General features: G+C 38.8%; 1 protein-coding gene across 1 annotated transcript in view; it reads right to left on the bottom strand.

Annotated features, from left to right (window-relative positions):
* Window positions 1-290: 290 nt before the first annotated feature.
* LOC138031367 (leucine-rich repeat-containing protein 15-like) overlaps window positions 291-24251 on the bottom strand; it is a 56394-nt gene continuing 32433 nt past the window's right edge. The window contains exons 17-19 of the mRNA XM_068879073.1: window positions 9968-10039; window positions 2136-2207; window positions 291-366 (exon numbers count right to left, since the gene is read on the bottom strand). Of these exons, the coding sequence (XP_068735174.1) occupies window positions 291-366; window positions 2136-2207; window positions 9968-10039 (220 nt within the window). The remainder of the gene's footprint in view (window positions 367-2135; window positions 2208-9967; window positions 10040-24251) is intronic.

Raw genomic sequence — 24251 nt, 5'->3', positions numbered from 1 at the left:
CCGTAAATATAACCCACAAAGTTACCCAAGGAAAATATTAAAAGTAAACGTAATTAAAGAAGAGAATCAATAGCTAAACTTGAAACTGTTTAATCAAGGAACAAGAAAATAAAAGAAGGAAAGGAAGAGTGACTGAGTGACTGAGTGAATAAAAAATTGATGGGATATAGAATTACAAGTTCATTGTAGATTTGTACTGACTCTTTGTAATTACAGTAGCTAAGAAAATCCTAAACCCAGAAACAAGATAATGAAACAAGAGAAACTATGTGACAGTGATTTCAGCTATCTTACACCCTTATTATGTGTTGCATCCCTGCAAAAAATCCTTCTGGGAGATCATACATCAAGTTGAAATGCATGTACCTGAAAAGAGTGAAGAAAGACGCATGTTAAATTAATCTCAGTGATGGTCATCTCCAGATATCTATATATCTAGCAATTTAAGGGACAAAAGACTTAAATTTTGTCACAACCACTAACGCACCTTACTCTACATTTCTCATTTAAATTTTCCTTTTGATTCGGATGAGTAATTTCTCCGTCATTTTTAAAACTGAAATAGCGGCCATGTTGAAATACATTGTTCATAACCACGCATCCTCTTGAGACACTCTGTTCTATCATTACCAGGGTAACGATGTGAGATCAGAGCGCTATCAAGACAGGTAAAATGATATCGTAAACATAAATTTCAATTTTTTTTTCTTCTTGAAACTTTTCCACGTTTGCTTTTTTCATGATTTTGAAGGATAATGCACACTACCCTCACTAGCGTCAGGCTAACTCATTTAGGAGGAGGACTCAGGAAAATTGCAGCGAGGACCAAACACAGCTTTGACGTGTCCAGCATTGTATTTATGAAAAAAGCAGAGCGAACAGAAGATGACGACCGAATTCAAAACTAAAATCCTCTGCCTGCTGTTATCTTTGCTTGAAAATAACTTTAAGGAGTCTGCCATTTTTCTTATTGGACTTGGCCTATAAAATACAGCCTCTGGGATAAGCTGAAAAAAACTACGACAAAAAAAGATTCCAAAAGGCTCATGCCAATCCATGAGAGGGGAAAATGAAAATTGCAATGTCGTCGCAGACTCCTTAGGCCAAGCCAACGTACAGGAAAAATGATTGCTTTTATTAAGAGCAAGGGCATTTTAAATATCAGGGTTGTTAGTGAAACCTGTAAGGGTCTATGAACAATCGGCAAAAAGAGAATTTTTGCACATTGATTCACAGTACTTAATTATTTCCCGAATACCTTTGCATTTGGAGTTTTGCATCGAACATTTCAATGAAAAAGAGTACAATGGAATTTCGAGATATCAGTTATTTTGCCTTTCTTTTTTCAAGAGGATGTTCAACTTATTTAATATCTTCTTTTAGCTCTTGAGGACATTTGGCCTGACTGGGAGGGAAGAACCTGCTTTGCTAGTCTAACATTTTTTTTCTCACAACTATTTGTACAGGTAATCACATGGTCTGGAATGCAACCTGGAAAAAAATAAGCACGATTATTTTTTTAAAGACGAAAAAAAATTGCATGAGCTCGTAGGGCGATTGCAATTTGCAGTCTTTGAAAAAAAAATTGCAAGTGCCTATTTAGTCCAAATTGCACGAGAAAAATATTTGATTTCTCATAAATAATACACATAAAATAGTTCGAGAAGCAGAAGCAACGCACGCGAATCATGCAATCGTTGGGCAATAAATTGCGCCATCCAGGGCTCACATTTGATTTGCTATCTCTGACTTTGCTTGTTCACTGACCATTCAGAATGCTTGGTTTTATCACTTTTTGCACTGAATTACCCCTTTTCTGCACTGTGTTACCTGGACACTGCATTTCTCTTAGTCAGTTAGAATGGAGTAATTTTTCCATGTATATTGCTTGGCAATAGTCTTACCACTCATCCAATTGCTTTTCTCATTGTATACTAATGAAATTAGTTTATTTATATAGAATCCTACAAGCTTTTTCTTTTCATGCCATTAAAAAAATATTGCTTGTTTACCTATTTCAGAACAAAAACTAATCTGTGGACGAATTGGCATTACATTATGTTAGCAAAAGAGATACAATCCCAAACGTTCTGTAATTGCTTATTTAATTGACCTACTGTGACTTCTTTACTTACAGGAACTTTAGAGATGTAGCATCTTTGAAGGTTTCTTTCGATACACTACGGATCTCATTCTCTGATACATCCCTGAAAAAAGTACGATTGTGAGAATATTACTCGATCAACATGTAAGTTCGATTTCATTTTCACACTTAAAAACCTGTTCAGGACTAGAATAATTAGGAGTATCTCAGCCGATCAGATACACAAACACTTTGTATGAACTAAAATATAAATGATAGCTTCTCCGCTTCAACTTATGGGTTAATTCTATCATCTCTCTGTATCTGTCACTTTGAATTATGTTCAAAGCTTCATTAGCATGCTTAAAGGCACTTCCATAACTCACTTGATGACGATAGCTTTTCATTTCATAATTTATCTCGAAAGTACATTCATTTTCATTTTGTGCATAACAATGTTTGTTACCGCAACGAGGATTCTGCCACTTACTAAAGGCTGGTTTTCACCAGGGATGGAGTCAGAGTCACAATCAGAAGCGCAGAGCAATACGATCTAGTGAAAATGAAACCAACGGAATCCGAAGCATGGAGTAAGAAGAGGCAGTGTGGCCCAGTGGTTTGGGTGCTTGTCTTGAGATCTGGGGATCCCGGGTTCAAGACACGTTATGACCACTGGTAATCCCTGGTTCAACTTCTCAGCTGCACTTGTAAATAGCCAACTAGCTTGCCTCTGGCCAGTTGGGATTCCTAAAAGTCGTTGTTGAATGTTCTGTCGTGACTTTGTTCATTGGGTCTGAATAGCCCGTATGTGGAGTGGTCAATTAATTATGTATGTGTGTATGTGTATGTATGAATGTGTGTAGCAGATATGACCACTAGATTGTTAGAGTCGTAAGTGGAAGCCGAAGAAGATTACCAATCAAAATGCCTGTTTCCAGTCCTGCAAAAGTACGATTTTTGGTGTTAAAGAAAATAAGAATAAGAGTACCTTAGTTTGAAAAAGAAAGCAATTTTGGATTCAAGACATCTAGGGATACCGAGTATACTAACTTCGTCAAAGAACTTCGACTAGGTGACCGAAGTTTTACTTTTTATCAGTTTCATTCAATTTATTCATAATATCGCAATTTTTATGCCTCGCAGTCACGGTCATAGTTTCAATTTGTCATCTTTATTTGTGTTTTTCGGAGAGATTACAAATGCAAATTTCCCGCCATTTAGGTACATGAGATGTTGTCGGTCAAATCAGGTCTCAAGTTGAATCCGTTTTCACGTAGGTTAAATTCGTGACCCTTCATTTTAACTAGGTTGAACCACCCACCCTACCCTACCCCCCCCCCCCCCAAAAAAAAAAAAAAGAAAAAAGAACTGAAAACACTTTTACCTTCTCTCAAGCTCTGTCTTACGCAGCTTAACACATTTTCTGCGCGTTTCGTACGATCTTATCGGTTTCTATATCTATATCCAGAAACCGATAAGATGACAGGAACAAAGAAGATATGTTGAGATGCGTAAGACAGAGGTTGAGGGAAGAGAAAAATAATACTAAATTAAACCTTTCATATCGCTCTTTCCAGAGGTGATCAAAAGCGCTTTACAAAAATTTCATATAAATTAAATACAATATTGAATGGAGATAAAGTAAAAGTTAAATTTAAAGTGATTCCATCGTTAAAAAGAAAGGTCTTAATTGATTTCTTAAAACAATTTAAGGAAGAAACATTTCTAATGTCAGCAGGCAGTTTGTTGCAAAGCGCAGGGGCAGCAGCAGCGAAGGGGCGAGCACCAAGTGTAGGCGGTAGCAGAAGAGTACTGTTGTTTGAACGGAGACCGTAGGTAGATTTGGGTTTGACGGTTATAAGTTCACTGGTGTAGGGAGGAGAGAGTCCGTGAATACCCTTGAAAGTAACAGAGAAGTAGGATCTTGAATTGCATTCGCTTTACGACAGGCAGCCAGTGAAGCTGTGGCAATGCAGGAGTTGTATGGCAGAATTTACTAAGGTCAAGAGCACTGCGAGCACCAGCGTTCTGTACTCTGTAATTCTGAGATTTGACACTGCGGCGGCCATACATGAGACTATTTCAATAGTCTAGCCGACTTGTGACAGACGCTTGGACAAGAGTTACTAGACAGTCTTGTGACAGGTATTTTCTAATCCTTCTGAGGTTATGCAGATAATGAATCCAGAACTGCATACTTTGTTGATATTCATTCCAATAGAGAGCATCGAATCAAACCAAGCACCAAGATTTCTTACGCAATTCCCGGGTCCTATCTGTTAAAGGGAGTGGCTCGACTTTGCTCAGCTGTTGACGAGTGCCAATTAGCAGAAATTCCGTCTTTTTATCATTCAGTAATAGACGATCGCTAACCATCCAGTGCCGTATGTCCTCCATACAAATTTCCATCGCTTGAATGGCATCAGTCTGAGATGAAAATCCATCAGCTGGTTTGAAACTTAGAAATAACTGATATTCGTCAGCGTAGCAGTGCGCGTCAGGAAGATGTCGTTCAATGATGTTGAACAACTTTGATGCTTAGATGACGTAGAGCAATGGATCAAAGCAGGAACCTTGAGAACCCCACAATCCAGATCAAAATTCGAGAAAACGTTCCCTGAACTGCAATCCTTTGACTTCTATTTGAAGCAAAATCGTGTGATTAACAGTGTCAAAGGCTGCGCTCAAATACAACTTAACTAGTAGAGCAACATGCTGTGAGCTCATGTGCGGTTTCTGTACTGTGCTGTATTCTGTACGCAGACTGGAGTAGAAGATGAATATTGTTCGTTTCCATGTGAAGGTGGACTTGTTCGTATAAAGCCCTTTTCCATAAGTTTTTATACTTACTGTCAAGAGAAAATGAGGGGACAGAGAAGGAGGCTCCCGGTCCAGCCCTTGGGATATGTCATGTCCACGAAAGTTATTTTTAGACGAGCGGAAGTCTTCCGAGACGTCCGCATGCAGGCCAACCTCGGTCCGATGTTTGAAAGAAAATATATATTCATCAGCCTTCCACGTGCGCCATCATTTTCTCTTTTCACTAAGAACCTGAGAGAGAGGCAACACTGCATGCGGACGTCTCGGAAGACAGACTTCCGCTCGTCTAAAAATAACTTTCGTGGACATAACATATCCCGGCCAACGCCTTGAGCCTACCTCTCTGTCTCCTCATTTTCTCTTGTTACTGTAGATTACTGACGGGTCGATCTATTTTTTTTAAATGTGAAGTCCAGACCAGGTTTCTTAAGTAGAGGGTTAACGATAACACATTGCCCATTTGTCAGAAAAATAGCCAGTAGACAAGGATAAATTAAGGATCTTGGTGATAACAGGGAGAATTGGGTAAATGCAGTTGACAACTAACGGCGTTGGCATTGGATCAAGTTTGCAGGACTTTTTCGCAGAGCTTTCAATCAACTTCCGCACATCATTTTCAGACAGCTGTAAAAAACGGTACGTTATGCATGCTGAATGGGCGTGAACAGCTGTTGCTGGATGCTGTCAATCGTCTTTATAAAGTAGCTACCCATCTCATTTGCAAACGTTAGTTTGTCTTTTAATGGCGGATATGGCACCTCATGGGTGGGATTTAGCAGTGTCTTCGTAGCAGCAAACAGCTTTCTCTGATCGGAACTATTTTCGCAAATAAAGCTTTTGTAAAACTCGCAACGTGATTTGTTCATACGTTTGGTAGCACAGCTCTTCTTCAGGTGAAAATTAACAAATCAGAGTCACATCGGGTACGGTGCCATTTCCTTTCTGCTTTCCGTCTCTCTCTTCTCGCTTCTTCAATCTCCACACTGTACCAAGGAACAAGTGGCCATGATTTGATGGTCTTGGTGATTACGGAAGCGTGTGCATCAAGAGTGTTAGACAATGTTGTGTTGTATAAGTATACTTTTCAATACTTTGGGGGAGGGGAGGAGGGGGGCTTTATAGCTGCTTGAAACTAGGTAGAGTGCATATTTAACCTAGGTAAAATGAGGATCACGAGTTTAACCTAGGTAAAAACGGATTGAGCCTTAGACCTGATTTGATACATACTCATCACGCCAAAACCCCTTGAGCATTTTACTGAGTTTGTTTGGACAACGAATTCAGTGCAAAAACAGACACAAGGATGGGAGAAGCTAGCAGTGCTGCCAAAAGAGTAATATTAATGCTTAGATATTTGGCCAGTTGTGATGACCAGCAAAGCCTAAGCTTGTCATATAGAATTAGCTGAGCAACATTTTCAAAGAGACAATCTATGCCATTTGGCTGGCATTGAGGGATAAGTACATAAGCTCACCTAAACCCATCAGTGACTGGATAACATTTCAAAGGGCTTTGAATGCATTTGGCATCCGCCGTACTGTGTTGGAGCAATTGACGGGAAGCACACAGCAATTCAATGTCCCCAAAACAGTGGCTCTTTGTATTACAATTACACGGGAGGGTTTAGTAGTGTTCTACTGGCTGTGTGTTGCAACCATAGTTAATCTAGGGACTGGTTATGAAACCCTGTGAATTTCAAAAGCAGGAACAATACAGTCGCAATTAGATGTTGAACCGACCTTGACCCTGCACAATCTTTTGTTTTTGGTTAATTTCGAATAAATTAGTAGAAGCTTTTGATTGGTTATCCTGCCGAAAAAAGCGTTTTTTTGTCTGGTTTTGTGCAGGGTCAAGGCCAAAAAAGCGAACAAAAACATGAAACAAAGAAACTTGTCGAGTTTCATAACCAGCCTACATCTATTAACTATGTTGCAGCTCACATCTTTAGCTTTGTTGATATTAGCCAATACGGTAGTACGAAAGGCAGCAGTGTGCTTAATAAATCTGAAATGGGAAAAGCCTTTGAGGATGGTTGCAGGTCATTACTCGAGCCACAACAGCTTCCAGGACCTTACGTTTCCTCCTTTATTACCTGGTTGGTGACGAACTCACTTAAACCCTGGCTGATGCTTCCTAATCCAGGGAAGACTATTACAGAAGACCAAATTATATTCAACTATCGTTTATGTCGAGAAAGGACAGTAATTGAGAACTGTTCTGGCATTCTCCTGGCGAGAAGGGGAATCTTTTGCAGAGCAATTCAAGAAAAAGTTGAGGCAATGCAAAGCAACCGTTGCCTTGCACAATTTTCCAAGGCAGACAGAAACTGCCTGTTAAAGCGCAACTGGCTTTGTGGACAGCCTTGATGGTTTTATCAGGATATATTCGACCAGGAGAGTGGCCAATAATCACCTCAGCCGATGATGGTTCCGCTGTTTTTTTTACAGCTTATCTGATAAAAGAGGCCCAAGATATCGCAATCATGCCATGGCGTTGGAAGCCTATGTAAATTCAGAGCAAGGTGCAGTTTCCTGGCGATGGGAATACATACATCAGAAAGGTCCCATCCGTGTGCTATAAAATAAATCAAATACACCGTATCGAAGCTATTTGATGTGATAATTAGCTTAATAATTCTGTAGATCTTGTAAGTTTCTCTTTTCCCTAGTGAGCTTATCGTTTCTTTGAAATAATCCATCAACCCCCTAGTCCCTTCCTTACCCCCCTCCCCGGAAAAAGGACAAAAAAATACCAGAGAATTTCAACCAACTTGCCTTAAAACTACAGTAATTTATTTGAGTTGAAGAAAACTTCTCTAACTGCTTCTAAAGAGATCAAAATAACAACAACCAGAAAAGAGCAGAAAACACCATTTCGCAAAATAAGTACCTATAGACCTACTCCACCACCCTCTCCAATGACGCAACTTCAAATCTGACAGAAGGACCTACCATAACTGATTCACCGAGAGGGCTACACTAGGGAAACATGACTTGGGTTCTAAGAGTTAAAGTTCTTATGTTTATGCTTTGCCACTGTCTTCAAATTCAGGCAATTCCCTAACCAAACAAAAATCGTTTTATTACAGTCCAGCAGACACAAAAAATACATTATGGATTCATTATGGACTGAGGGAAAAAGAAGCTTACAAAAAGGAGACCACCAAATGGTATATTTCTGCAAACATTTCAAGTTAGATTTTCTAGTATCACTGAGTCGTAGCGTTGTTAAGACTCCGATTCCAACTCCGTCGATAGTAAAAACCAGCCTAAAGTAGTTAATTTCATTGGGAAATATCGATGTTACGTTTTGTTGAAAATATAAATAGAACTATTGAAATGGCAAGTGCCAGCAAAATTCAACAGAGAAAGGGCTGCCGTTGTTAAGGATGAAATTACGGCTTTCCTGAATGAGTGTGTTTATATAATTTCATTTACTACTTACAAGGTCAGAAGACTTTTCAAACCATAAAAAACTCCCTCGGGTAGTTCTTCAATTTGGTTTTTCGAGAGGAACCTTACGAAAATAATAATGGAAATGCAGAAGAAAAGGGTTACACTTTGGTGCTGTGAGGTTTAATTTTTCATGTATGACGTTTGCATATTGCGGATACGACAGGTTTATCAACATTAAATTACCAATGATAACTAATATCATTATTCAACTGCAGTCGGCAGTGTACAAATAACACCCAAAACGAGCACAAATACCTGACGATATTTGTAGTCCAGAAGACCAGTTTGACTGGTTTTTCACAAACGTATTAGTCTTACGAAAGCGGTAGAAATGGCTGAAAATGCTATGTTTCCCCGAAGAAAACAATGAATGCTTGCCAAGTTTTGAGATTTTTGGCGAAGACGAGTTCCTAGAGACAAACGATAACCTACTCGACAAATGTAAATACGACCAAACGAGAAAAACTGACCTCAATTTATTGAAGCAGTGGTGCGAGTCCGTGAAAAAAGCAAGGGCTGTCTATTGAAGAAATTCCTCCCGAGTTACTTGACAACTTTTTATGTCATTGCTTCATCAAAGTCAGTTTTTCTCGACTGAAAGTTTACTTGGAAACTGAATCGTTGTTAATATCTCTGTACACCTTATAATAAACAATTTTCCGATATTCCATCCCTGTTTTCCTTACAGTAATGCAAGTGTTTGAAATAAAATGCACGACGCTTTGCTTCATGACGATTCGATTGACAGGTTTGACAAGTTTTCGTTTTTGAACAAGCAACAGCATCCTAATATAAGCGCGCGAAACCTGGACGGTCACTCGCTGAATAGCCACGTAAGATAGTTCGTCAGGCGAGGAAGCAAGTTACAAGTTGAGCTTTACGTTTCTCCTTTTTTCCCGACTGAGCTGAATGCTACATTTCTTATTGGAAGATTTAGTGTGTAGTTTCGTGGGATATTTTTACTCGTCTCTTGTATTTTGACTCGCACTACAGGCTCGCCAAAAGTACAGCGAAACTCGTAAAGATATCACACGATACTACTCACTAAATCGTGGAATAAGATATATGTATTGACTGTACACTTGGTAAAGATCGAACAATGGGAATATGGGAACATGAAGAAGTTTAGCACTACTTGTTCTGAATGGCTGATTACCTTTAAACTTTTACTTTCCTTAGTTATTGAGCCATTGTGTTTTCTCAACTAAGCAAATTTCTCAGGTCTTTTTAAACCTTGCCTTAAGCACTCCAGGGTGGTCATTCACAATCCTACAGAGGGCACGGATAGGACTGTAAAGACTCCTTACACAAAATCTTAGGATCGTACGAGGTACGACGGAAAAGCCGCACTGACAAGGCAAGCCAAGGCAAAAGCAGCTGTGCACGCCTACTGCTGCTGCATAGTATGTGGCTGTGCGAATGTGCAAGGTACTGCCGACTGCAGAGTTGATGCAAGTTTTGTCCTCACCTTGTTTGTACCTTAATAGCAAGGAAATTCTGCAAGCTGTCAATGATAGAGTGACCTGTTGGCGTTTTTTCTCTCAATAAATAGCATCATGGATTTAAACAGTTTGGGTACAGGTAAATCATAATAGTTGAAGATACTTACAGATCATCGAGTTTTTTCATTCTTTTGAACTGTTCGGGATGTACCTTCCTTATCGTATTTCCCTCCATTCTCCTTCACAACATGAAAAATACACATTTCTTTAACGTATCATATCTATTGTATCCACAGTACAGTATCCTTATTTTCCTCTAACGCGCGGGAATCAATTAACGTACCTGAATATGATTGTTATCATGGTTTTCTTGTTGCTGTTGTTGTTTATATTTTTCTCTTAGGTAAATGGGTTACTCTCATTTTTCACGTTATTTATCATCTGGTCGCAAAGGTGTCACCTCTCGCTTTCTACTATTATACACCAAGCGTTTTTTTCAGTTTTAGTCGCATATTTCCAACTAATTTCTAAATAAATCGTGTGAGAAGCATGAGTGCTCAACCATTCATGTCTAAAGATGCAAGTAAATATTTGCACTTCTGAATTAAGTGTAGGAGATTGGCTGCAATTGATGTATTGGAAAGAAAGTACAGAAAGAAGGGAAGGATCAGAAATTTGCAGATGCCACTCGCACGCAAATTTGCGAGCTTGGAAGTTGAAGCCAATCTTTATGAGCAGAAAGATCATTGACGAACTAAGACAAACGGAATTAAAGCCTCCACTGATTCATCAACAGTGTTGTGTAGAAATTTACATGTGATTTGTATAGGGCAAAAACATAAACATTCTGTTATCGGTAAACATCTCAAAAAGAATTCACGAGGTGAATTTTTGAGTGTGAAAGCAATTTTCCAGCAAAATAACAAACATAATAATGGTTGTTGGTGTGGTGCCTCTTAAGTCGTTTGAGCTTCATTTTTTTGTGTGAGGGATCGAAGTAATAAATTATAGTTGGCCCGAATTTTTCAATGCGAACAAAATGGAATAATTTTATTTTGGGATGAAGTTTTCGTTTGCGTTGCTGTTGTCCTCGCTTAAGCTTTTGTCTGCCTTTGTCTCACAACAAGGAAGATCCTTTTGTTTGATTAAGACTCGCAAACGGACGATTTCATTTCGGCAACAATTTGTCAGTTGATGAACATTGAGGTTATTGTTTAGAAAGATCTTAAACACGACAGTGGATTAAAGAAAAAGGCTTCAAGTTGATGTCACATTTTTTCTGGTTTTTGAGACTGTCATTTTTAGTTCTTTCAAAGTGCTAGTAAACTTTCGAATAAATTATAGCAAAATACTGAAACTAATAAACATGTAAAATCATGTTAAAGGTAGCCTTAGGTAGCTGCATTGTTGGGGATTGTAAGTACTCTCAACATTTCCGAATTATAGTTTTGCTAACAGAAGAGTTTTCTGCAAAAAAGAGAAAAAAAATCACGTGATGTATTTATCAGTAACAATACACCGTTTCAGTTCCTTCATGAAGCAGTCAGATTGTAAAAATTCCTGTTCAGTTTCTTACCATTCATTTGGTCATTTAATCCTACATATGCGATTACTTAATTCAGATTAAGGACTGCTAAATAAAGCATTGACATTAACCACGCAACATCAGTGGTTATTCATTACTTTATCCAACACTAGCAAACTTCACTTTGCAGTATGCTACATTTCCAAAAAAAAAAAAAAAACGGTGGCCGCTTTGAAGGAAAAATGATCTTGCGTTTCCTTTCTGGTTCTGTTTTGACTGCCAACGCCATGTGCAACCCACCATTGCTCTAACTTGGCCCTGGACACATTGAATTCCGCGTACAACAATACTTAACAACGGGGGCAGCTGTTGTGTCATCTATTTGTAGTTTAGATTCACATTGTCATTAGCAAAGTGTTCTAGGCGATATTGCATTTTAATTATTTGATGACGGCTCTTCTGGTAACCTTTCACTGAATGTAAATTTCGTTTCCATATGACGATTTGAAGAGTTTTTTGAAACGCCTTTCTAGCATTGAGGCTTTCTAGTATTGAGGCTTCTTGCTTTCAATTTACTAAGGTATTTGAAGACAACCCCTCTAAACGAGGAGTCCTTCTTTCATTAAGTGGTGCCGCAGTTTCCAAATAGTACGGGTGCTCATCTTGCTGTCCGAAGTTGCTTGGTTCAAGCCCCCACTCTCATCATGCACTAAGAAAATTGTTAATGTGTTCCCTAGTTCAACTAATCAGCTGCGCTTGCTATAACGTTCTCCAAAGCAATGCCGTCGGGTTTTCCTTTGAGATATACTTTAGCCATACTGAGAGCGCAAATCTGTATTTCTCAAAATAGCAGTCCATTGTCCAAATCTGTGCTTATCAATGCCTTTCCTTAGAAAATTGTTTATCTTCGTCAGCTGTAAACCTCAACGGAATTAGTGGGCGACTTGAGTGCGAGGTACTGTTTTTGGGCCGCGGACTCTTTTTGACTCTGCACATTCAGTGGCTTGTTCAAGACTAGCAACGGAACTTGAGCTGAAAAATACTGCTCCCACTTCCTTATCCACCACTCTGCCCTTGGTCTCCTGTAATTTTTCAAGGCACCCTTGCAACTCCACCCCCTCTTCTTTCTGCTTTTGATAGTGCAATTTGCGTCCCAATTGCGTTCAAAGTCAGCTTCATCATCTCGTTGCCTACGTTGCTGTGTTGTCCCGGATTCCGTTTTTTTTTTTTTTGTAACAACGACAAAGTCTCACTGAGGTTAGAGCAAAGGCTGCACGTAATTAACGCAACCATGGAGTATTGGCTTGCTTGTGTCTCAAGTAAAGCTATGATTCTCGCAGTTTTGAACGCAATTTTAGCAATTGCGTAGAGAATCCTGAAAAATTTGGTACTTCAAAGGGGTTTGAACCTGTGACTACGTAATACCGGTGCGACGCTCTAACTAATTGAGCTATGAAGCCACAGACGTTGGAAGCTGGTCATTTGTGGCTTTTAATGTTCCCGTGATGAATGAATCAATGAACGAAATGATATATCAAATGAATCATCTACTGCACTGCGGATATGAAATCAAGTAAAGCCACACAATTGCTAAAATTGCGTTCATATCTGCGAATATCATAGCTTAAATTACTTGATTTCATATCCGCAGTGCAATATATGATTTATTTCAAGTATCATTTCGTCCATGCTTGTTTCTGTCAGCATTGGAGTCGAATCCGTAATTTCGAGCAATCTTAAATGATTTCTGATATGTAAAACCACCGTTCTCCTTGGCTGCTTTCAACATGTCAACTGTGTGATACTGATAAGTCAAGGGACGCAATCCTTGCACCTTGATGAACGCGTACGTGGCCGAAAATGTTGTAGCAAACGTTACATCCTAGGTATTTACTTGAACGGGGTCATTTTTGCGTGTTTTTACGGTTTTTTTCATGGTAAGGTAAGTGAAAAGTCACCACTTCCAAAAGCTTTTCCATTGTTTTCCTGTGACCCCTGGCCTCTAACGTTTAGATATCGAGATCTTGGGTCCATCGCCATCGCATCATCTTCGCCAATGTCTTGGGCGTTTTTGTCAGGTACAACTCGGTACCAGACAATTTTCAAAAACCTCGTCCGACGCACCGTTGACATTTCTCAAGTAAATCAACTCAGACATGACGTCTATGTAACCCAGACGCACACCATGTCCAAGATTACACTTCTCTTGCAAAGAGTAAACAAACTTAAACAGCAGGCTCTAGGAGCACAGGCTAAAATCCACTACTTTGAATTAATCCCTCCTCTTCTTTGCAGAAAAACTTGAGAAACTTAAAATACCCATTGACAATCTTCTGAGCAGCACCATCAGTCTTACAACAACCGCCATATCCAGTCAGCCAAGTCGTAAATTGTTCGCAAAATTTGCTAGATGGTTAAAGCATTAACCTGGCGCCTTCTTTTGAGCGTGGGGATGACACATCGCCATCTGTACTTGAACCAGACAATTTTGTAGACAATTCGAAATAACCTGTAGCAAATTGCTTTGAGGCGAAAAGTTTTTCGTCGAAATAAAAGAACCAACTGTGCTTGTTATTGACGTGTCCCCTGGAACCACATTGACTTTGAAATTCTCCATGTTTGCACAGTTGTATGGGATAGTGGTGCAAAGTACCACTTTCGCCTTTTTCCAAGTTTTCCTTAGCGTCTGGACCACTTTTTCCCATTTTGCCCTTTTTAGCCCAAATTAACCCTTATTTTAACAGCTTTCTTACCCGGTGGGAGTTCTAGACCACTTTTTCATTTTGCTCCTTTTTAAACCCACATTAACCCCTATTTTCACAACTTTCTTGCCTGGTGACCGGAAACATGACATGCCTCAGGCATGTCATGCTTTGGACCAAGGACCCCCGTCACACCTCTTACACTGTTGTGTGAAGGGGAGAGAAATGCTGTCCTAGGTTAATAGATACAAAAACAATGGAAGAGCAAAATCGGGACAAGCAAATGGATCTCAAGAATTTGTATTTGTTTCTGAAGGGAAAGTGGATCCGGGAGAGTTATTTGAGAACACACACGCGAAAATTCTAAACAAACCTAAAAAAACCTCAATGGCCTTACGGGGGCGACATATTTGCAACGAAACATCCCCATTTTCGGCACACTTTTTGTTGGAGACAAAAGTGCTTTATCAGTTTATTTTCATACAAAACACCCCTGGTGCTCCACAGATCATGCAGGGTAACGCAAATATTGGAGATCCACAAGATTGCAGATTTTTTTTTCATACTGGAAAGGGCCCAAGCACGAGGGATGCTGTTCAACGAAATTCTAGTTTCATCGTCAAATTACATGTACAAGTGGGCCTCTGGGCCAGGGGCTACACAATTTCGGAAGGATTGACTCATTCACTCAATCGTTTGAACCAGGGTATTTGTAACAGAAAAAAAAAAAAAAAAGGAAAGAAACATATTTGCCAGCACCTTCTCCAAAATATATTTATGATTTGAAAAAAGCAGGAAATGTAGCGCCAGGAAAGGAATACGATTTTACTTCATATTCTCTTGACAACTTATTCGGGTAAACAAATTTAGTCATTGAGTCATCAACAAGTATCACCTTCTCTCTTTGCTCAAATTGATGTGTTCCCTCAACTCCTTGTCTACACTCGATTTTGTTGTTAATGCTTCAGTCTTCCACCTCTTTTTACCGGCTCCGTTTTATCTGTATTCTTTTCCTTTACCTGAGACTAACTTCCTTCAATTATGTATTACTATCATCTTTTTGCTTTTTTTCTAGTTTGTAACTCACATTCTGTTTAAAATCTTCATTAAGAAGCCGGAACGGAGTCAAAACACTATCCCTTTTCTCCTGTACTCATTTACTTTTTCCAAAAGCTCCTCGCGATGGTAAGAAGGAGAAAGCTGTCTTTGCTCGACCCTGGCCTCCAATGAATAACAAACTTGTTTGATAGCACAATCATTGCACCTTCAGTCACATCACAAATTTCACAGCAACAACGACTAACGCTTGTCGGGAAAATACCGGCATTCTATTCAATTTTCGCATCCTGAGATGCCGCTTCTGACACAGCCTCACCTTGTTCATCATCCACCTCGAGATCGTCGACATCTTGTCCATTAAGGTCAATCTTTGACATGTGAAATTTACGCACATCCGAAGCAAAGGAAACGATTTTGTCTTTTATTTCTCTTTGTTACACCCTTAGACATAAACGATAATGTGGTACACTCAGCTTTCACAACGTTGTTACAAGTGAATGTTCAATTGACAATCAATCTTAGTGATTCGTGATACACGTGCCTTCCTTCACCATAATTATGATAAACTCAGGATCCCGAATTTTTTCATGTATATTGATAACAATTAATCACGATTCTCTCGAGCAAATTGCCTCGCTCTCAAGCAGCATTTATTTTGTATTTTGTCCATTCAAACAAGGTTATTAGGTCTAATTAACACATAAACAAAAGATAATTTTTATGGCCGCCATTCATGCATTCGGTCTATAGGGGTTGTAGGTTTTTCAAAGATTACAAATTGCACTCTACGTAGTTTTTTGTTTGTCTATTATAATTTTCTCCAAATTGCAATCGAAATCATCAAACATGTACAAGAACAAGGAAAGGTTAGTCATTGCCGTGACTTTTACATCTTTATTTCCCACGGTTTGCTCCCGTCTGACCTTGTAGCTCAGTCGGTAAAGCGGCGGAGATCTAACCCGAAGGTCGTGGGTTCAATTCCCACCCTGGTCAGATGAGTTTTTCTCTGTCCTTGTGTGGGCCCATTTCGGTCAGTAGGGCTAACGCTTACATGGTTCATTTGGGATAGAGATGTAGCACTTCACATTACACTCTATTCAGTTAACCCTGACAATATATTAGCCGAGAAAACACTGAAAAATGAATGTTACTCACAGTCTCGTTAGCTTGGTCAAATTGCGAAATGTATGTGGATGCAAATTCTCTACATTGTTGTAACTAATAAACCTGTCCATAGAGAAAAAAATTGTGGTATGGCCTTAAATTTTGGCAGCTTTTTCCTTTAACCGTGGCATAGGCACGTGATCAATACTGTTAAAGGAAGAAAACAGACAGACATAAAAGAAAAAAAAAACAGCAAATGGTTTATGTCTCTATTTCCGTTAACTAATATGTACTGTCCTTTACCATGTCAAACAAATTGTTACCCTTTTTACTACTGGAGAGAATCTTGTCAATTTTATAAAAATTACTCAAGTAAACAAGTTTACGTAATAATTGTTTGGACAATCATCGTAGACCAAATGCATAAACGACCGCTAAAAAAATAAGTTTTTGCCCTTGTGCTAATTAGACCCACTGGCCTCGTTAGCACGGACTCAATAGAAAAGAAACGTTTCTTTAGAACGAGACTAGTTTGTCTAATTAGCACTAAACAAAAGAAAAAAAATTATGGCCGCCATTTGTGCATTCGGTGTATGTGTGTTACTCAAACGTGACTCCACATTAAAGGGGAAAACCTTTTTTTTAAAGAAGTTAATTACTTTGCGCCAGTTAGGTGCCGGAGCTCTCCTTCCATAAATGACAAATCAAAAAATTAATATAAAACAAAGTTTTCGCTTACAGATCTAACAGTTCAGTAAGACTATCAAAAATACCCAGTGGAAGACTCTTCAACTTGTTGTTAGACAGATCCCTGTTAATAACAACGCCACAGAAATGTTTTAGGAAAACGATGCAGTATGACCTGGGTTAACACGACTTCGCCAATTGGTTTCGTCTGTAGTATTTTGGTGCCATAGGTTATCTAGCTACTGTTTTTTACGTCTCCACAAAGCTAACATTTCTTATTCTATTTCTACCAGATTCAATACTATAGTACTTGTAGGCGCATGATCGCAATGATCCAATCGTATTACATTGGATACCAAAGTGGATATGTAAACAAAGGAATCGCGAAATTTGGAAACATGGAAACTCCGACAAAAAATCGTATATGAAAATTACTGTGTGATTTGCGGTGTCAGGAAAATAACATCGAAATTATGCCTTGTCGTGACCAAAAGAGGAGAAAAAACCCAGAATGCATTGATGTTGTAAAGTATTGCCGAATAAATGTAACGACTGAGAATGGATCGCAATACATTGTGTATACTGCAAAAAGAGCGAGAAGGCGATTGTATCAAAGGTAGCAACTTTCGGGCAAAATTGATGGGGCAGGAAATTAAACTTACTCTCCAACTTTTGAAGAAATGCATTTTCACATTTTCTCGGTTGATATTTTATGCGTTCACGTTTGGAGAGGATTTCTTGTAGTATGTTCTATTTTTTTTTCGAGAAAACATAAAGGCTTTTACCAGAAGCGCAATTATATTTAAGCTTCCCATCTGATAATTTGCATGACAAAATTAAGTTTAAGATATTTACCTAGACGTAAGGAAAGCCGTTATATAGGTATCACAGTCGGCAGCAACATGGTCACGATAGATAAAATTTTACGTAGAATGTCGTAAAGAAATCTCACTAATAGAGGTCATCCCATTTTTTTACATTTTATTGCGCACATAAGATATGTCATCTTCATCGTTGTTAGTTAATATTCACGAATAAATTTTGACCAGAAAGAAAAGTTCTGACTATTAATGTTTTTGGATAATCGATGTTTGACTGTGCATATATATGTAAAATTACGAGCATTTGCGTTAGCAACCGTGACACAAACTGTAAAGTAAAGAAATAGTCCAGGTTGAGATTCAATTTCTTGAATTTTTTTATCCAACAGTTATACATTATGTATCCAAATATTGTGTTTCCGATTTTGAAAAAAAATTGGTAGTTGTAAATTCCTAAGACAATCATAGTTTCAATAATCACTGTGTAACTCCAATATATGTTCACTGGATCAGTGCGATTATCATAGAAATAGATGGAGCCAAGTAATGAACAATAAACAAGAGTTCCTGCAGCAGATTTGTCATTCTTGAGCGATTCACATCCACGACCTACAGTACATACATATTTCCACTGCAACACACAGTGAACCTTCTCAATAGACGTGCAGACGATATTTTTTTTTGCACTGAATTTCACCAGCTGCTTTCGCACGGAATCCCCATAAGGGTCTCGAAAGAGCAAGTCAAAATTTGATATTCTACTGCGCCAACATCAAGCAAATGTTAAGTTGGGAGTTCACCATGAAGTTTCAGGCAAGAAAATCCATAATTTCGTATGTCATCCATCTGATCTTCGGTAAGTGCTTTTAAGGAACTCACGATAAGGACTAATTTAAAATTTACATCGGACTCGGATTGAAGAAAATCACAAACATATTAAAGGAACAATAAAGCAAACAGTCTCGCCAAATCTTAATTTCTGTTTTAACAAAAACATCATCAACCGTAATGTCTGCATGAATAGCTTGCAATTGTTCCGTCTTAGACCCGTTTTAAACTTGGCATTTCACATGTGCCAAATCTAATGCAAATGAGAACAATATTTGTTTTCGCTCATTACTGGGTTGCCAGTAGGCAAACCCAGTCAAGATCTGTGTTTGATTTCGTGGTTTTTTCGTTTTTTTTTCCGTGTCGGGAAAAGTCTTGCCTATCAGTCCCCTGCTAAGTGGTGTCTTTGTGTATAGAGTCTTTTGTGCGTATTTTGTTAGCGTTGAGGGGACTGGGGTAATGTGTAGATTTCCCTGGTGAACACAGGAGAACATTTAATTATTAAACCTGCAATGGCGTCGAAAGTCACGTAACGCGAATGGCGTTTTGGTGGAGCCTTAAACAAAATATACCCTTATGGAGCTCAATAATGGAAAGGCAGTTGGATAAACTAGGCAGGAATCTCAAAAGCGACGAGTACTGGACTTCGACAACAATCTATCGGCCGTCGAGACGAAATCAAAGTGAGCTGTATTTACCTGAAGTACATGGTAATTTGACACGATTGAGTTTCTTGTCTTCACGCACGCAATGAAATAGGAAGAGGTTTTCGCCTCTAAGAGCAGATACGTTGTTTGTTTCAATAAATTTTTCGCTGGAAAAGGATTCTGTGGTATTTTCTGCCTTTGTGAATTATAATATCATGTTGTGTATTGAATTTTCGAGCTTAAGTTTGAAATGTGATATGGGAGAAGTTTTTTAGTATTGCTCTGTAAGCAGGAAGGGTTCACAGGCCTGTTGGAAGCGTGGTTGAGTTTCAACAAAATGAGCCCCAAAATCAGTGAAAAATTGTGACGCAGTTGAATAAAAAAGTATCTGCTATTTCCTAAATGATGGAATCACCTGGTTCGAATAAATAACGTCGTACGTGTCTTGGAGAGTAAATTTTGACTTTGCATAAACAAGACTTGGGCGATTGTGATCTTTGTTTTGACTTCGCTCATTTCATTGTCAAACTTTATGACACTTGACAGAAAAAGAAACTTTCAAAAACCCGGTATCTTGCCATCATTTGACACAGATACTTCACTGTTTGGCGAGTAAACATGCCGCGGTAACTTAATCACGGCGCCCGCTGAATTCCGGCGATGTCACTTTCGATTTTGCGATTTATTTGTGCAGCCAAAACGTACAATAACAAAATTGAACGTTGCAAAAATCCCCCAAAATGTTTGTCGCTGATCGTAACTGTTTATATTCCATATTCACGGTTCAAAATAAATGTTGTTTTCATGTCGTAAATATGTTATTCTCGAGCGATCGTCCTGGAAACTTCCTTCTGCTCTTTCTAAAAACTGTGTATCAATATTTATTTACTTTTGCATCAATATTTGTTTTTGCATAAAGCAAGCTAACAAAATCTGTACCTTGCTGAGTTCGCATTTGTTAGCGTTAATAGTATTTTCGGTCCGATGCTTCTGTTTTGTGAGGGGTATATTATTTTGGTCTCCCATCCAAACACTAACCCCGCCCAACAGGGCTTAACTTCAGTGAACTTCGGTATTACAAAGCTGTCAGATGCTCAGAGGGCACGCTTAAACTTGTGGTGAAAAGAAGTTTATCAACATGTCAGCCCAGAAGCCAATGTTTCTCACTTCCCATTTATTTTCTTCAATCTTTCTGGGTTCAGTACTTTGCTAGTAGCCACATGTCTTCTCAGACTATTTACCCAAGACTTCTACCATGGCACTACAATGATAGACAATACCAAAACAATATCGTGCTCTGTTAGAGCTACATATTACGCAAGGACAGGTCTGTTTCGTCGTACGAACGTGTGAGGACCTGTGAGCCAAAGGGCCTCGTCTGGTATGACTTCTTAATGACCCCCCAACTTGAAAAAAATTGTCCGGAACGGTGCACGTACCACAGGCAGCCCAGTGTACCCTCACGGAGGGTCTAGTTTGCATTAGATTCGGCACATGAGAAATGCGATGTTTAAAACGGGCCTGAGGCACAATTTAAGTTAAAGTGGCATTTCTAAACGCGAAATCGATTGCCTTCACTTGGCATCATAATTTCCTTTTACATTATCCGCCATGTGTCCAGAATAAAAGCAGTCCGAATAAACTATGCCCAAAGTAAGGAACTTTTTCCAGATACGGTTTTTCGCCCAGTTATGGGGAAACAATGGGGTCATTCCGAGCATGCGCCTGCAAGTAATACCGGAAACCGTCTTTTCCCGCCTGGGTTCCAGGCCCATTTTTAGGGCGGGGTAAGAGGGAGTTCCGGAACAGAACTAGATAATTTAGTGAGTAAAGGTAATGTCAAGATGTTTCAGGGTCAACTACAATTTGCTGTAATACCACCTTCTATGGGAGGAAAGGTTAAAGAAAGTATACACCTTTAACACCTCGCCATAAACCCATTTTATAGATCGATCGTATGATGCTAGCTCAGTTTTTAGTTTTTAAAATCAGAGTATACTTACGTATCGCCCGGAAATTCTTCAGTTACTCCAACGAAAGGTTACAATACATGCTTAAAGAGTCTTAATTCATTTGAGAATAACAAATCTCAAAAACAGGCAACGACGGATTGACTGTTGAATGTACCATCATTGATGCACTGAGATGGTGATAAAACTCTTCAAGTCTTTTTGTTTCATGTTTTTGCTAATATTTTTACCTTCACAGTGCACCAAACACACCGTTTTTTCGAGCAGGTAACCAATCAACTCCTTCAATTAATTTATCCGCAACTAATTTGCAAACCCGTGCGAAACGAAAAAAAAAGATGACTGTGCATTGTCACGGTCAATTCAACATCGATTGCGCAACATGGTTCTCGCTGTTTTCGTTACCAGTCCCTCGATTAACTATGATTTTACAAAGCATTTTGGAATATTCTGGGGGGTCTAATGGTCGTAATTATGATTATGATTACGACAACGGTGAATTATGGAACACACAGAAGCAAGCTATTATACATGTATATTACATTCCTAGAGAAAAAAGACAGAGATAAAGGATACATATTGAACTGGCGGCCCATTTCCCTAATTAACGTCGATGTTCGAAGTTATTGTTAAAATTCTCCCATGTGCCATTACATAGGAGTTTGCAAGATGCGAAAGCACTGGCATAAGTTTGCCATCCTCTGTCCGGCGGAGGGTCTAAAGTGTTGCTAACTTGTAACTGGTAACTGGTAACAGGTAACTGGTAAAAGGTAACTGGTAACGGGAAACTAACCCTAACCCTAATAGACCAAATGCATAGATGGAGGGAAAAAATGTATTCTTTTGTTTATGTGCTAATTAGACTCACTAGCCTCGCTTTCAAGCAACATTTCTTTTGTATTTTGTGCATGCATACGAGGCTAGTGAGTCTAATTAGCAAATAAACAAAATAACATTTTTTTGGCCGCCATTTATGCATTCGGTCTATACCTTTTACCTGTTACAGTTACCTATTACCAGTTACAATTTACCTATTACAGGTTACCTATTACCTATTACCAGTAACCAGGTACCAGTTACAAGCATTTTAGACCCGAGGTCTTTCCTTTTCTTTCCTTTCGTTTCTTGACCATGCCGCCATGTATGCAGTCAAAGCAAAAACGTACGGTTTATTGATAGGAGGCGTCAATACATAGTGAGTCAAGCAGAAGTTTAGTATGACAAGTTCTTGTGGTGTAAGAGCATAGGTAGAGAGGTTAGTTACCGTTTCGGTGGATCTAAAGGGGAGCACTAAGTTTCTCGTAAGCCGTTCAATAATCTTAATAATCTGAGCAGCAGATTTAATAACATTGCGGCTAACCGCTCGTTGAAGAATGTAAAAGTCAAGGACGTTCAGGATGCTGCCAGGAAATATTCATTAAAAGGTCGTTTTTCATACGCAGGAGCTTTCTATGTTCTCTTGTCAGTCTTGTAATAGCACCTTTTCAATAAAAGTTTCCTGATTTCAAGATTAGTACGTGTAGTGGTGTTATGTATTTTAAAAAATAAGTACTTCGGAAACACCTTGAAGGTATGGCAGTTGTTCAAAAAATTCGAATCCAGCTCGGCTTCGTGGAAGTTAATACCGCTGCCCTGCACCATTACTGCTCCGAACGCTCAGAGCGTGGCTTGTGCGCAATGCAAGCAAATCGGTTGGCCAGATTATCAAGGGGCATATGAACACATACTTAATATAATCAGCGGCACTTCCAAATTCAAGATTTTCAAAGATGATCTGACTTCGTCATAAGAAATGCAGCTACAGCGCTTCCTGAAGAAATCCAGTGGTCAACTGGATATATTTGCGGATGCATATCCCAATATTTATCCTACTTGCTCGCAACACATGAGAATCTATGGTATTCCGAAAATGCACAGGCCAAGCGCTCTTGATTCGATGGCACCGTTTAGACCAATTGTCTCTTCCATTGGAACTTATAATTATGAGTTCGATAAGTAATGTTCAAAAAACGAGCAGCGGTGTTTTGTTGGTTTTAAAAACATAAGGCGTAGTATATAACACTGTAAGTTCAGTTTCATATAGAAAACTGAAAATGATCAACGGTTGATCGAAGCATGCATTGCGAAACCGAAGCCGTTGTCATTTTTTTTACGAAGTGACACCGATTGGTACTTTGAGTGTCTCCATCCCGACCTTTTTCCGTGTTTAAATAAATATCCATTAAACTTCCTGACGTTGTTCGGTTTCTTTTGGTTACTTTCTTTTTCTCTTGCTTGGTTCCTTTTACAAGTTTTCCTAGTAGCTCCTGTCTCTGATTTTACAACATTTTATAGCCGGTTTTATTAACAAAATTGACACCGTAAAAGTCGACCTAAAGAACATTGAGAAGAACATCGACATGGGCTCAGTTTGAAAGCCATACGATGAGAAGAATGACAAGATATTGCAAAGGCTCTTAACCATTGTACAAAGTTCTGTACCCGACTCTTTCTCTCTAGCTCTTTAATCTCTCTGATATAATTACCAGCAGTTAGTATGCAATTGTCATCAAATCAGCGAACTCACAATTCCATTCAAAGTACTCGCATATTGCCATGTTATAGGTTGTCATCGTGCAGCAAACAAACATCGTGATATTGTGTGTATTCTTTGCCATTGTGTTACTGATAATGTCACGTATGATTACACTTTGAATCATGTGAGACGAACGGATGATTAAAATGTAAGTGCAAATGAATATAAGTACATAACATAAATAGGAAGAGAATTCTCAGAGACAGGCTACCTCTAGCAATGAGCAGTTGCAGGAAACAAAAAACTATAGAAGGCGTTTCTTAAAATATCCTAAGAAATCATTTTAAAAACAAAAAAATGGCTTTCTACACAAACAAAAGCGACATTTCCCGCTAAAACTTTTCTCAAAGGTATAAAAAGTAATCAATAAATCTAAAGTTCCAAGTCGGACGTGAGCAATTTAAACACTTCATTTAAGCACCTTTCTAAAGTTGTCGGATTCGTGTTCTTTGTCATGTGAACGTTGTTAAATCTGAAAAAACATACACAAGTGTAGCCTGTAAAGGCGTTTAGTAATATGCTTTCTTTAAAGT

The sequence above is a fragment of the Montipora capricornis genome, chromosome 14 (genome assembly GCF_036669925.1).
Source record: "Montipora capricornis isolate CH-2021 chromosome 14, ASM3666992v2, whole genome shotgun sequence".
NCBI lineage: Eukaryota > Metazoa > Cnidaria > Anthozoa > Scleractinia > Acroporidae > Montipora > Montipora capricornis.
Note: the sequence above shows the minus strand (reverse complement) of the source record. Positions and strands in the feature narration are given on the sequence as shown.